This window comes from Hyperolius riggenbachi, chromosome 4, assembly GCF_040937935.1.
Source record: "Hyperolius riggenbachi isolate aHypRig1 chromosome 4, aHypRig1.pri, whole genome shotgun sequence".
NCBI lineage: Eukaryota > Metazoa > Chordata > Amphibia > Anura > Hyperoliidae > Hyperolius > Hyperolius riggenbachi.
Genome location: NC_090649.1, coordinates 221,239,452 through 221,253,652, shown reverse-complemented (window position 1 = coordinate 221,253,652; position 14,201 = coordinate 221,239,452). Strand labels below are relative to the sequence as shown.

Below are 14,201 nucleotides of genomic sequence, written 5' to 3'. Positions count from 1 at the left end.
CCCTTACATTTGCGCAATTGTGAAAATGGGTTATCGAATAGAGTTCGATTCTGTTCCTCCCAACAGATTTATGATAGCAAGAAATCCGGTAGATGCGGCAATGGTGCAGGAATTGTCTCGAATTCTGAAAGTCATGGTAGATCAGAATGTGATCATTCCAGTCGTTCGGTCGGAACAGGGAAGGGGGTTCTACTCTTCCGTGTTTCTGGTAAAGAAACCGTCGGGGAAATTCCGGTTGATTCTCAACTTAAAGAAATTAAATCCGTTGGTCAAGTACAAACGATTCAGGATGGAATCGATTTACTCTATCAGAAATCTGTTGGAAGCAGGGTCGTTCATGGTCAATTTGGATCTGCAGGATGCATATTGGCATGTTCCCATTCACCCATATTCACAGAGATACCTCAGGTTTGCCGTATCGCTAGAAGGCACTCTGTGTCACTTCCAATTCACTTGCCTTCCTTTCGGGATCAGTTCGGCACCTCGCATTTTTACAAAAATTATGGCGGATGCGTTAGTTCCTCTCCGGGAGCAAGCTATCCAGGTGATTTTTTTTATCTCGACGATATTTTGATTTTTGCCGATTCGGTGGAGCTTTTGAAGGCACAGCTGGAAACGTCTTTGAGGTATCTGGCAGATCTGGGGTGGTTGGTAAATCGAGACAAATCTGTATTGATACCAACTCAAACGATAAAATTTTTAGGAATGATGATAGATACGTCCGTTCAAAAAATGTTTTTGCCACAGGAGAAGAGAGACAAGGTTATGAACGAAATAACCTGTCTACAAAGGAACCCAAAAGTTTCCTTAAGAGTGATGAGAACTCTGGGACTTTTGTCTTCCACAGCTCCAGCAGTTCAGTGGGCTTTAGCACACCAAAGGAGGCTTCAGTCCTTTCTATTAAAGAACTGGGACAGATCTCAGCGGAACTTGGATCAAGAAGTGATGCTTCCCTTAGCAGTCATCCGGGATTTGGACTGGTGGCTGAACAAGGGAAATCTGTTCCAGGGGAATTTATGGGTATGCCCCAGAGAAGTAACTATCACAACAGATGCCAGTGCTTGGGGGTGGGGTGCTCACGTGGAGCATCAGGCCTTTCAGGGACAGTGGAGTCAGGAAGAGAAGAAATTCTCGTCCAATCGGCGAGAATTGAGGGCAGTAAAGTTAGCTCTCATTCAAGCACAAAAGATTGTACAAAACAAACATGTTATGGTGAGATCAGACAATTCCACCACGGTGGCATACATAAACAAGCAAGGGGGCACGAGGTCGGAGTGGTTGCAAGAGGAGGCAGAGGAAATTTGTACTTGGGCCCAGGTGAATGTGCTATCTCTGAAAGCTCTTCATCTGAAGGGGCTTCAGAATCTAGATGCGGACAAGTTAAGCAGGAATGCTGTTTCTCCGGGAGAATGGGCCCTGAACAGAGAGGTTTTTGCTCTGATTACAGATCTCTGGGGGGTTCCTTCAATCGATCTTTTTGCGACGAAGCAGAATGCTCTGCTGCCAGTGTTTTGCTCGATAAATCCAAGGGACGATCCTTGGGGGATAGATGCGCTGTCACAAGTATGGAACTTTCCTCTGGCGTTTGCTTTTCCTCCTCTGCCTCTCATTCCATTAGTCATCAAAAAATGGAAGGAAATTCAAGCTCCGTTAATTCTGATTGCGCCGGTTTGGCCAAAGAGAAGTTGGTTCCCAATTCTAAAAAAGTTAGCTGTAGAACCTCCTCTGAAGCTGCCGGACAGGAAAGATCTACTGTACCAAGGGAAGCTTTGGCATCCGGAGGTGGAAAAGTTAAAACTAGCAGCCTGGATCCTGAGGTAGTTTGGCTTAAGAGCAAGGGGCTTTCCAGTAGAGTTATTCAAACTTTATTGAAAAGTAGAAAGGATTCTACCAGAAGTATGTATATTAAGTATTGGAAAACTTTTTTTCATTGGTTAGATTCTTCCTCCTATGATTCTTTTTCTATTCCAGCATTATTGGAGTTTCTGCAGGAAGGTTGGGAAAAAGGTTTATCGGTCAGCACATTAAAAGTGCAGGTATCAGCCTTGGCTGCCATGACAGGTAAAAAATTAGCTACGGATGATTTGGTGGTAAGATTTTTTTAAAGCTATTAGTAGACAGGTACCTATAAAAGCACCTAATGTGTCCCCGTGGGATTTACCGTCGGTGCTAAAAGGGTTATCTGGGGCTCCATTTGAACCATTGGACCAGGGTGATTTATTGCATGTTACAATTAAAACTGTGTTCCTCACTGCCATATCTACAGCTAGGAGGGTTAGCGAAATTCAGGCATTTTCTTGTAAACCTCCATATTTTCAGGATTTTGGAGACAGGGTAGTGTTGCAGACAGACCCAGGGTTTCTTCCAAAGGTGGTGTCCAAATACCATAGATCTCAATCTATTGTTATTCCTTCCTTTAACGTTCAGGGGAGTAAAAAGAAAGATAAAGATCTGTACCTAGTAGATGTCAGAAGGTGTATTTTACACTATATCAAGATTACTTCAGGATTCAGGAGGTCTGATTCCTTGTTCGTTCTATTTGGGGGAAAAAATAAAGGTTGCACGGCATCCAAATCTACTATTTCTAGATGGATTAAGAAAGCTATTACTATGTCTTATTCTTTGTTGAACCTGGAACTCCCATTGTCCTTTACGGCACATTCAACTAGAGCAGTGGCATCATCCTGGGCACATAATTCTGGTGCTACCCCGGAGCAGATTTGCAAAGCCGCTACGTGGTCAAGTTTTAACACTTTTGTGAAACATTATAGGTTGGATGTGTTATCAGAACAGCAGCAAGCCTTTGGTCGTAAGGTCCTGAAGGCTGCTACCCACCCTGAGGTTTGATTCTTGCTTATCATCTCGGAGTCTTGTCCCAGAGGATCACTGGATAAAACAATAGTTACTCACCGGGTAACGTTCTTTCTAGTGATCCTCTGGGACAAGAGTCCCACCCGATTTGGGTATAGTAGATTAATTCTGTACTTTGTATGGAGTGGTTCATAGTATAAATAAGTGAAAGGAAGAGTTCTAGACAGTTATTATTTAAGACTGAGGAGAGATTCTCATGGCCTTTCTTTTATAGGGGAGGGATTGAAATATTTCCTGGAAGGGGCGTGGATATCTCGGAGTCTTGTCCCAGAGGATCACTAGAAAGAACGTTACCCGGTGAGTAACTATTGTTTTTGAATTAAAAAAATGTTTGGTTTGGGTCCGCTTTAAGATGCCCCAAACTTGGATGTACTGAAAGTGTAAAGCTTGGTTTCCACTTGTGTAGGACAAGTGCAATATGTAAAACAGTAATGAGTCTATCGGCAAGGCTCCCTGTTGATCCTGGTCAACCATGGAGCGCACCTTAAAGGGAACCTTAACCTAGAGGGATATGGATGTTTCCTTTTAAACAATAGCAGTTGCTGGTCAGTCCTGCGGATCTCTTTGGCTGCAGTAGTGGCTGAATCACACAGCTGAAACAAGCATGCAGCTAATCCAGTCTGACTTCAGTCAGAGCACCTGATCTGCATGCTTGATCAGGGGCTGTGGCTAAAAGTATTAGAGACACAGGATCAGCAGAAGAGTCAGGCAACTGGTATCATTTTAAAAGGAAAAATCCATATCCTTCTCAGTTTAGGTTCCCTTTAAGGGGTTGTATCTCTAAAGTGCTTGGAGTCCACCAGGACAAAAGTGCAATATAATGGTCTTGTCTAGAAAAGTACATGCTCTGTATGTTTTCTACAGCTCTGCTCAACACAGGAAGCAGATCCTCATCCACTAGTTAAAGTAAAGGATCTGTTTACCGCGTTATGGCAAACAAAATGCAGCTTGGTTCCAAAGATTAAACACGTCGGTGCCTGGCAGAATCATGGGGCTCCCCATTGGATTGCAAAAGTCCAATGGGAATCCTCAGCAATCCTCGGCAACAAAATCCTCCCTGTTCCTACGGAGAATTGATCTATTGTAAACCAGTGGGTAGCCCGATACTCCTGCTGGCCCCTCGTCTGTTCCCTGAACTGAGCGACGGTGTCGGGGGATGGGATGTATGCAAAACTTCGGCAAATGATTGTGTGGACATGCAACGCATTGGAACCCACTTTTACTGTGATGTTTTGCATCTGCTCAAGTGGGAACCAAGCCTTAAAGTACACCTGAGGTGAAAATAAACCAATGAGATAAACTATTGCATCTATCATCCTCCGCCTAGAAATTACTTTTTAAGATATCACCAGTTTTTTATTTTTATATTTAAATCTACTTTTTTTTTTTTTTTTTTTTTACAGTTTCATTGTTTCTGCTCAGATACATTCATTGAAGTATCCCTTTTTATCTCTTTCCTGCTCTCAGAAACCATTTTCTGCCAGGAAAATGTTTTATGGTTGTAATTCCTAATCGGTGAGGGTTACACTGTAGTCCAACCCAGTCCAGACCCAGACAGAAACTGTCACTTACACACCTGATGTTTAACCCTTTCAGGCAGAGAAAAAAGAGAGCTATGCAGCATCGATATTAGTGTGCTTGGAACTGTACATACACATGTCTATCTCATCATGTCACCTTGGGTGTCCTTGAACCTGAAAGTGAATTTGAACCGAGTAAAATTATTTAAAATAAGCACATGATGTACCTGCAAATGAATATTACATACTTATCTCGTCATCCGTTCCTCTCAGAAGCTCACCATTTCCTTCTGTGTGTATGTTTATTTTTACTTTAATTTTCCAGTTCAGGTTTGCTTTAAAAGACATTTTAAGCAATACCAGTTGCCTGGCTATCCTGCTGATTCTATGCTTAATACTGTTAACCCTACAAGCATATGCAGAGCAGGCATTTCTGACATTGTCAGATCTGACAAGATTAGCTGCATGCTTGTTTCTGCTGGTATTCAGACAAAACTGCAGCCAAATAGCTCAGCAGAACTGCCAGGTAATTGGTATTGTTTAAAAGGAATTAAATATGCCAATTGTTCTTTTCATTTTGTAAGTCTCTTATGCTGGGCATACACGGCTCGTTTTATATTATCAATCAAGCCGCTGATGGCTCGATTAATAATATCCGACGTGTCCGATCACCGCGCCGGATCGATACCGCGCTTGATCCCCGCAGGAATCGATCCGCACGCGAACAGAGAAAGATTTCATTGCAGTTGGTGTTTATTTTTCAGGAGTGCTTGGGCTGCATTCTTTGTTTGATAGTTTCATCTGCACTGCTAAAACACCTAGTTTATTGGAATTGGGGGGGGTGGGAATAAAACAGACAAGTTATTAGTCGGGCAGTACTGTATGTACTTGTGTGTATCTCCTCTCGCATGTCAGTTTAGTTGCACTATAATGGGATATGGAGGTGAAATGTTCTTCGTTTGAGAAACAAGAATTAAATACTTAAAAAAAAAAAAGAGAGAATTCTGTATACTTTTACAGCAAACCCTATAGCGTTGCTTAGCATATGAAACTCTATAAAATGTTTTAAATAACTTACACTGCTCCTCTATCTCAAAGAGCAAAGCCAAATTACGTTGAACTGATTTTTGTGATTCCAGGATTTTTTCAGAGGCTTTCATTAAAAGAGCAATCAGGGCATATTTACAGTGGGACGTTGCATTGTAATGCGACGTTAAAGTCGCAACGCAGCATTACAGCGCAGTGCAAAAAAAAAAAAAAAAAGGTATTAACGCTGCGTCACCCTGGCATAGAGCAGATACAGTGAAGCTTACATCTCTATCTGTTTAGCATCTGCATTTAGAGGTAACGCACTGCAAGCAGTGAGTTACCATAATGCAACATTTACAACGCAAGGTTAACGTCGCACTGTGAATGTCGCATATGCTTAGCATTACAGTGCGTTAACCTGCGTTATGCCTTTATAAGGCAGGACAATAACGCCCCAATGTGAATGTGACCTCAACTGAACAAAAATTTAGTAAGATTTTACTCCGGTTTGGTGCCAAGAAATGATCGAATATTTTTCTATTGTAATAAAAAAAAAATATATAGTTTGTTGTTACCTCCTTGCCGACCGCCCACAGCCCATGGGCGGCGGCAAAGTGGTGGCCGGAACGACCGCAATACGCCCATCAACGGCACTGCCGATGGGCGTGTTTAGCCGATGATCGCGTAACACGCAATCGCCTGCCGGCAAGAGGCTCCGCCCACCCGTCGCGTCAACCCGCCAGCCGTTCGGAAGCGCCGGCGGGTTGTCAAACCACAGATCGCCGCATGTAAAGCGTATAATACGCTTTGTAATGTATACAGGTAAGCAACCAAACACATTGATCCTGCCCTCTGCTCGCCCACAGCACCCCTCAGCCCCCCCTGATCACCCCCTCAGACCCCTGTTTGCACCTAATCACCCATCAATCACCCCCTGTCACTATCCGTCAACACTTCTTTTTTTTTTTTTTTTATTAGGTCCTAAACTGCCCCCTGGGGACTCCTGGTCATCCCCCCCCCCCCCCCCCCCGTGTACTGTATACATCTATTCTTCCCTGTAATCACCCACTGATCACTTGTCAATCACCACCTGTCACTGCCACCCATCAGATCACACCCTCATCTGCCAGTTACCCGCCCGCACCCTCAGATCGCCCGCAAACCTGCCCTCAGATCACCTCCCAAGTGCATTGTTTACATCTGTTCGCTCCTCTAATCACCCCGTCACTATCTGTCAACGCTATTTCTTCGATTAGGTCCTAAACTGCCCCATGGGGGCTCCTGATCACCCCCCCCCCCCCCCCCCATACACACACACCCTCAGATCCTCCCCAGACACCCCCCTCCCCCTATGTACTGTATACATCTATCCTCCTCTGTAATCGCCCACTGATCACCCATCAATCACCCCCTGTCACTGCTACCCATCAGATCATACCCTCATCTGCCCCTTGTGGGCACCCAATCACCCGCCCACACCCTCAGATAGCCCTCAGACCCCCTGATCACCTCCCCAGTGCATTGCTTGCATCTATTCCCCCCTCTAATCACACCCTGAGACACCCATCAATCACCTCCTGTTACCCCCTATCACACCTACCCATCAGATCAGGCCCTAATCTGCCCCGTGTGGGCTCCTGATCACTCGGCCAAACCCTCAGATAGCCCTCAGACCCCCTGATCACCTCCCCAGTGCATTGATTGCATCTATTCCCCCCTCTAATCACACCCTGAGACACCCATCAATCACTTCCTGTCACCCCCTAGTACTCCTATTCATCAGATCAGGCCCTAATCTGCCCCCTGTGGGCTTCTGATCACCCGGCCAAACGCTCACCTGCCCCACCGCAGTGACAGAATTTTTTTTTTTCTGGTCACTGCTGGTGTCTACGACTGAATTGTGGCGGAGACCAACCGTTATGCCACACAATACGCAACCGCCAATCCAAAAAGCTACCATGCCCAGCCTTTTCTGTGGAAATCACTCCCAAGTTTCCGAACGTAACATTTTTTTTGGGCCTTCTCCTTAACATGGGTCTAGTCAAAAAGATAGTATTGCGGTCTTATTGGTCTACACACCCAATACATCACATGCCCATGTTCTCTGCTGCCATGTCCAGGTCACGATTTGAGAACATCCTGCACTTCAGTGCCAATACAACCTGTCATCTAAGAGGCCACCCTGCTTATGACCGGTTCCAAAAAATTCGGCCCCTCATAGACCACCTGTCGTCAAAATTTGCAGATGCTTATACCCCTTAACAGTCATTTTGAGGCATTTGGTCTCCAGACTACTAACGGTTTTGGGCCCCTAAAATGCCAGGGCAGTATAGGAACCCCACAAGTGACCCCATTTTAGAAAGAAGACACCCCAAGGTATTCCGTTAGGTGTATGATGAGTTCATAGAAGATTTTGTTTCTTGTCACAAGTTAGTGGAAAACGACACTTTGTGGAAAAAAACCCAGTAAAAATCAATTTCCGCTAACTTGTGACAAAAAATAAAATCTTCTATGAACTCACCAAACACCTAACGGAATACCTTGGGGTGTCTTCTTTCTAAAATGGGGTCACTTGTGGGGTTCCTATACTACCCTGGCATTTTAGGGGCCTTAAACCGTGAGGAGTAGTCTAGAAACCAAATGCCTCAAAATGACCTGTGAAATCCTAAAGGTACTCATAGGACGTTGGGCCCCTTAGCGCACCTAGGCTGCAAAAAAGTGTCACATGTGGTATTGCCGTACTCAGGAGAAGTAGTATAATGTGTTTTGGGGTGTATTTTTACACATACCCATGCTGGGTGGGAGAAATATCTCTGTAAATGGACAATTGTGTAAAAAAAAAAAAAAAAAAAAAAAAAAAAAAAAAAAATTTCATTTACAGATATTTCTCCCACCCAGCATGGGTATGTGTAAAAATACACCCCATAACACATTATACTACTTCTCCTGAGTACGGCGATACCACATGTGTGGCACTTTTTTGCAGCCTAGGTGCGCTAAGGACCCCAAAGTCCAATGAGCACCTTTATGCTTTACAGGGCTGCTTACAATTTAGCACCCCCCAAAATGCCAGGACAGTAAACACACCCTACAAATGACCCCATTTTGGAAAGTAGACACCCCAAAGTATTCAGAGAGGGGCATGGTGAGTTCGTGGCAGATTTGTATTTTTTTTTTGTCACAAAGTGTCATTTTCCGCTAACTTGTGACAAAAAATTAAATCTTCTATGAACTCACCATGCCTCTTAGTGAATACTTTGGGATGTCTTCTTTCCAAAATGGGGTCATTTGGGGGGTATTTGTACTATCCTGGAATTTTAGCACCTCATGAAACATGACAGGTGCTCAGAAAATTCAGAGATGCTTTAAAATGGGAAAATTCACTTTTTGCACCATAGTTTGTAAACACTATAACTTTTACCCAAACCAATAAATATACACTGAATATTTTTTTATCAGACATGTAGCACAATAAATTTGGACAAAAATGTATACAGAAATTTTACTTTATTTGAAAAATGTCAGCACAGAAAGTTAAAAAACATTTTTTTTGACAAAATTGATGTCTTTTTTGATGAATATAATAAAAACTAAAATTCGCAGCAGCAATCAAATAGCACCAAAAGAAAGCTGTATTAGTGACAACAAAAGGAGGTAAAATTCATTTAGGTGGTAGGTTGTATAACGGAGCAATAAACTGTTAAAGCTGCAGTGGTCTGAATGGAAAAAAAGTGTCTGGTCCTTAAGGGGTACAAAGACTGTGCCTTATGTGGTTAATGTGACATGGAATGACACACACACACACACACACACACACACACACACACACACACACACACACACACACACACACACACACTTAAGGGGTACAAAGACTGTGCCTTATGTGGTTAATGTGACATGGAATGACACACACACACACACACACACACACACACACACACACACACACACACACACACACACACACACACACACACACACACACACACACACACACACACACACACACACACACACACACACACACACACACACACACACACCTCTACCTTTTTCTCTGACTTAAGTTGACCATTGCCATCTATTTGATAAAAATTGAGGTGTTCTACCTAATTTTTTACAGGCAGAAGGCGAAGAAGAATGTTACCCTGACATCATGAAGTCTGATGAAAATGGAAGACCTGGAGAAACAAATCTTCAGGTGCCTTACTCATATTTTATTTCTGTTAATTGTGGTTCAATAAAGCCTAGAGTACAGCATATAATAGTCAGGCAAGTAATGAATGGATAAAGAGTTGTTTTTTTGTTTTTTTTAGCTTTCTTGGCTCCTGTGGCATGCAACAGGAGTCCCAGGTAAGCAAGGCTATTAGCCCCATGCACGGAAAAAGCGTGAGTGCCCTAAAGCACCCCCACAAAACGTGCATGAGTAGCCCCAGGCCCCACAAACAAGCAGGGCCCTTCCGGTGTTCCCCGAAGGGAACCTTCCCCCTTTGCCTTTCGGCGCCGGGGGTTTCTTGGGTCCTCCAACACCCGAAGGATAGGAGGACCCCAACCTGCCCAGTGGTTACCCAAAGGGCCTGGCCATGTGGCAACAGTGTCCACATGGTCGGTGGCTCCCCCGAGAGAGAGCCAGGGCAGGAACCGAAGTCCCCAGGGGACAAGTCCCCCGGTGCCAGCAAGCTGGCCCCGACCTTGCGGCCGGAGTGATAAAAATTCCGCACTCTCCCTAGCCAAAAGGACTGGGAGCTGCGTTAGTCGGCAATGCATATGGGCAGTACAGACCAAAGCACCGTACTCCGCCCAGGATCTGCCACATCCTAGGTTTTTTCAGGTGCACCTGGAGCGCCACTTCCAGGGGCAGTACGCCTAAGCAAAGCCCTCAGCCTTTCAGCTTCGACCATGGTATAGATCCATTCCATCAGCCTCTGGGGAGTTACGACAAGAAGGGACACCCTGCCACAGTGCCATCCCTCCAGGTCCCCCCAAAAACCTCAAGGACAGATACTACACTTGATCTTGGCCGAAGAGTTACACTGGTAGATTTAAAGGGATACTGTAGGGGGGTCAGGGGAAAATGAGTTGAAGTTACCCGGGGCTTCTAATGGTCCCCCACAGACATGCTGTGCCCGCGCAGCCACTCCCCAATGCTCCGGCCCCGCCTCTGGTTCACTTCTGGAATTTCAGACTTTAAAGGGGAACTTCAGCCTAAACAAACATACTGTTATTAAGTTACAGTAGTTATGTTAATTAGAATAGATAGGTAATATAATCTTTTACCCACCCTGTTTTAAAAGAACAGGCAAATGTTTGTGATTCATGGGGGCTGCCATCTTTGTCATGGGGGCAGCCATCTTTTTGGTTGAAAGGAGGTGACAAGGAGCAGGAGACACAGTTCCAACTGTCCTGTGTCCTGATAACCCCTCCCAGCTGCACACACTAGGCTTCAAATGTCAAATTCAAAATTTAAAAAAAAAAAAAATTGCACCAAAACAGCAGAACGAGAACAACAACATCAGAAATCCCATCATGCTTTGCACAGCATAAGGGGAAAACTGCCCGGGCAGTTTTCTTCTGTGCAGCTAAAAATGAGGCTTGTATAAGAGAAATAAAGTTCTGATTCTGTGAAACTGTTAAAGAAACACCAGGCCTTTTCAGTGCTGCTGAGTCGATTTTTTTAGTCTGGAGGTTCACTTTAAAGTCTGAAAACCACTGCGCCTGCGTTGCCCTGTCCTCAGTATCCCTTTGTTGTTTGTATGGGATTAGAAACGGCTGTAAAAATACTCAAGACTCCTTAGTTTATGATGCCACCAACATATTGACTCCAACTCCTCTAATTTACATATAGCTATCTTGTTGATTGAAAGTATGTAACGCAAAATGCATTTAATCACTGCCACTCAGGATCTGAACCAGGTTTTGTGTAATAGAGAACACATGTGCATGCAATGTGCACAACATTCTCAGTGTGTTCACAACAGCTATGCTGGGAGTGCATATGTAGAGTACAATATTACACTAATTTTTATTCACCAACCCAAATTTAATAACATACCAAATTGATTTTGTGTGCAAAAGGAGTTTGAAAATCATGTACGATGGTACAGGAGCTGACAAGTTATATGTGTTGAGTTTACACTCCATTTCAGTTGTTAAAACAAATTACAGCTCATATAAAAGTATTACGGTACTTCTTTGTAATATGCTAAAATACATATTAAAATGATATCTGAATGTCAGTTGGCATAATAGCTCAGCTGAATGTTGCAGAAGTGATCAGGGAAGGTCATTGAGATACAAATCTAAATTGAGGCAGGATTATGCACATTTTCCATGAAAATGGTTGCAGCTTAAAAATGGTTTAATCATCTGCTGCAAATGTGAAAATTGATTAGTCCATTTTCAAGCTGCATACATTTGCATAAAGCTGCATCAACACAGAATAATTTACATCTCATTGACCTACTCCTTCAGCTTTATTCTTAGAGAAGAGATATTATTAGGTATAAAACAAATTCATTTGTAAACATCAAATATACAGTCACGATATAGGTATATCTGTTTAAAAAAAAAAATATATGGTGACTGCTTTATTTCAGCAGCACAAGTAAGGCCAGGTTCACACTGGCAGTTACGTTGCAAATGGATCAGTGAAAACTGATCTGATTACCGGGCAATCCAATCCGTTTTCACTCCGTTGCCACTCAGCTGCTTCCGTTCTGTTTCCCCAACTGTTCTGTAAAGAGGAATAGTCAAGTATTACTGCTGACCGTTGTGCATGCCTGATTTGCAACTACAGGAAATGTTTGCTTGAAGTTATTGGAGGAGGGAGTTCAACCAGTTATTAAATCCAAGGGTTCACATACTTTTTCCACCTGCACTGTGAATGTTTACATGGTGTATTCAATTAAAACATGGAGACATTTAATTACTTGTGTGGTATTTGTTTAAGCAGACTGGGATTGTCTATTGTTGTGACTTAAGGCTCATACACACATCAGACTATAGTCTTCATGTAGTATCAGACTACCCTTCATGTAGTATGAGAGCCATACTCTACACAGTCTTTTCTATGGAGCTGAACTGCACATCAGAAAAAAATCTTTGCAAGATGCTGCACACAAAGATGCTGTACAGACACAAAAGATCAGTATCTGCAAAAGATCTGTTCCTGCCAAAAATCCATTCCTGCTAATTGCAATGATAGTCTATGAGATCTGCAGATCATCATACACACATGATTTAACTCACATTCATCTGCAGATCAAGCAATCATCTGCAGATCTGAAAATCCATCCTGGTGGATCTGATCTGCAGATGAATGTGAGTTAAATCATGTGTGTATGATGATCTGCAGATCTCATAGACTATCATTGCAATTAGCAGGAATGGATTTTTGGCAGGAACAGATCTTTTGCAGCTACAGATCTTTTGTGTGTGTGCAGCATCTTTGTGTGCAGCATCTTGCAAAGATTTTTTTTTTTTTTTGATGTGCAGTTCAGCTCCATAGAAAAGACTGTGTAGAGTATGGCTCTTATACTACAGGAAGGGTGGTAAGATTGGTCTGTGATCTTTCATTTTCCAAAGACTATCGTCTGATGTGTGTATGCACCTTTAGTTTGAAGATCCGATGACATTTTATGAGCAATTTGTGCAGAAATCCATATAATTCAAAAGGGTTCACATACTTTTTCTTGCTACTGTAGATCCTTTCCAGGAAGGGCATTTGTAAAGAATCTCCTATGAGGAGATGGACTAGCCCAAAACATGTCAGATTTTTTTTATTGTATTGGCTAATGTAAGTGTTATCATAGGAGAAAAATAATCCATAGTGCATTTTTCTTCCCGGGAGAAATATACTTCCTATAAGTATGTGTACACATGTATTTAAAAAAAAAATTCACGATGGTGACCCTGTAAAGGATACTAGAGCCGAACCTATTAGGAGAAATGGGGGGATCCCCACCCCCGGTCCCCATACTGTCCTCATGTTTAGGGTCCTGTCCTGATAGCCACTGCTCCCGTTCTCTGCACCCCATCCTTCTCACCTAAAGACTCTCAGGCAGCCTCTTCCTTGTTGCAGGAGTCAGGTCTCACTGCGCAGGCACTAGCCCAGCTTGTGACCGCCACCGGGAGTGCTATGAGCATGACGCCACAATTGCATCATGCGGTCGCGTTTTGAGAGATGTGCGCAAGCCAAATTGGCGCCTGCGCAGTGTGACACGAGCTGACAGAGGCTGCCGTGAGGTCTTTAGGTAAGAAGGTGGTGGTGCAGAGGAGAACATGGAGCAATGGTTATCAGGACAGGTCGCCATACATGCCTCCTCCCCCGTTTCTCATAATAGGTTCACCTCTGGTATCCTTTAAAGCAGCGGTCTCAAACTCGCGGGCCAATTGCGGCCCTCGATACAATATTTTGTGGCCCTCGCTGGCAAAAGCTTCCTTATAGTTCGCTTCAGTGCTCCCAAGTAATCCGCCGCATCTCCGCCGCTAAACGAGGGCTGCAGAGCCCCCAAATTGCCCGGGGGGCAATCCGCCGGCATTTTCTGGAAAGGGCAGAGCTTTCAGCTTAAGCTCTGCCCCTCCTGACGTCAATCGCCGCCTCTCCCCGCCCCTCTCTGTGAAGGAAGAGTGAGAGGGGCGGGCAGAGGCGGTGATGCGCCGCGATTGTGAAATTCCTTATGCGGCCCAGCCTCGTCCTGACTTTGCCTCCTGCAGCCCCCAGGTAAATTGAGTTTGAGACCCCTGCTTTAAAGTCTGGGAGAGTTGGCTTCAGTTCAT

The 14,201-nt window shown here is 43.9% G+C and overlaps 1 protein-coding gene across 2 annotated transcripts in view; it reads left to right on the top strand.

The window, feature by feature from the left end:
• Positions 1 to 14,201, top strand: part of FBXO9 (F-box protein 9) — a 73,077-nt gene that overhangs the window by 9,279 nt on the left and 49,597 nt on the right. For both annotated transcript variants that reach the window (XM_068281371.1, XM_068281370.1), the window contains exon 2: positions 9,547 to 9,624. In XM_068281371.1, the coding sequence (XP_068137472.1) occupies positions 9,580 to 9,624 (45 nt within the window). In that variant the 5' untranslated portion in view covers positions 9,547 to 9,579. The remainder of the gene's footprint in view (positions 1 to 9,546; positions 9,625 to 14,201) is intronic.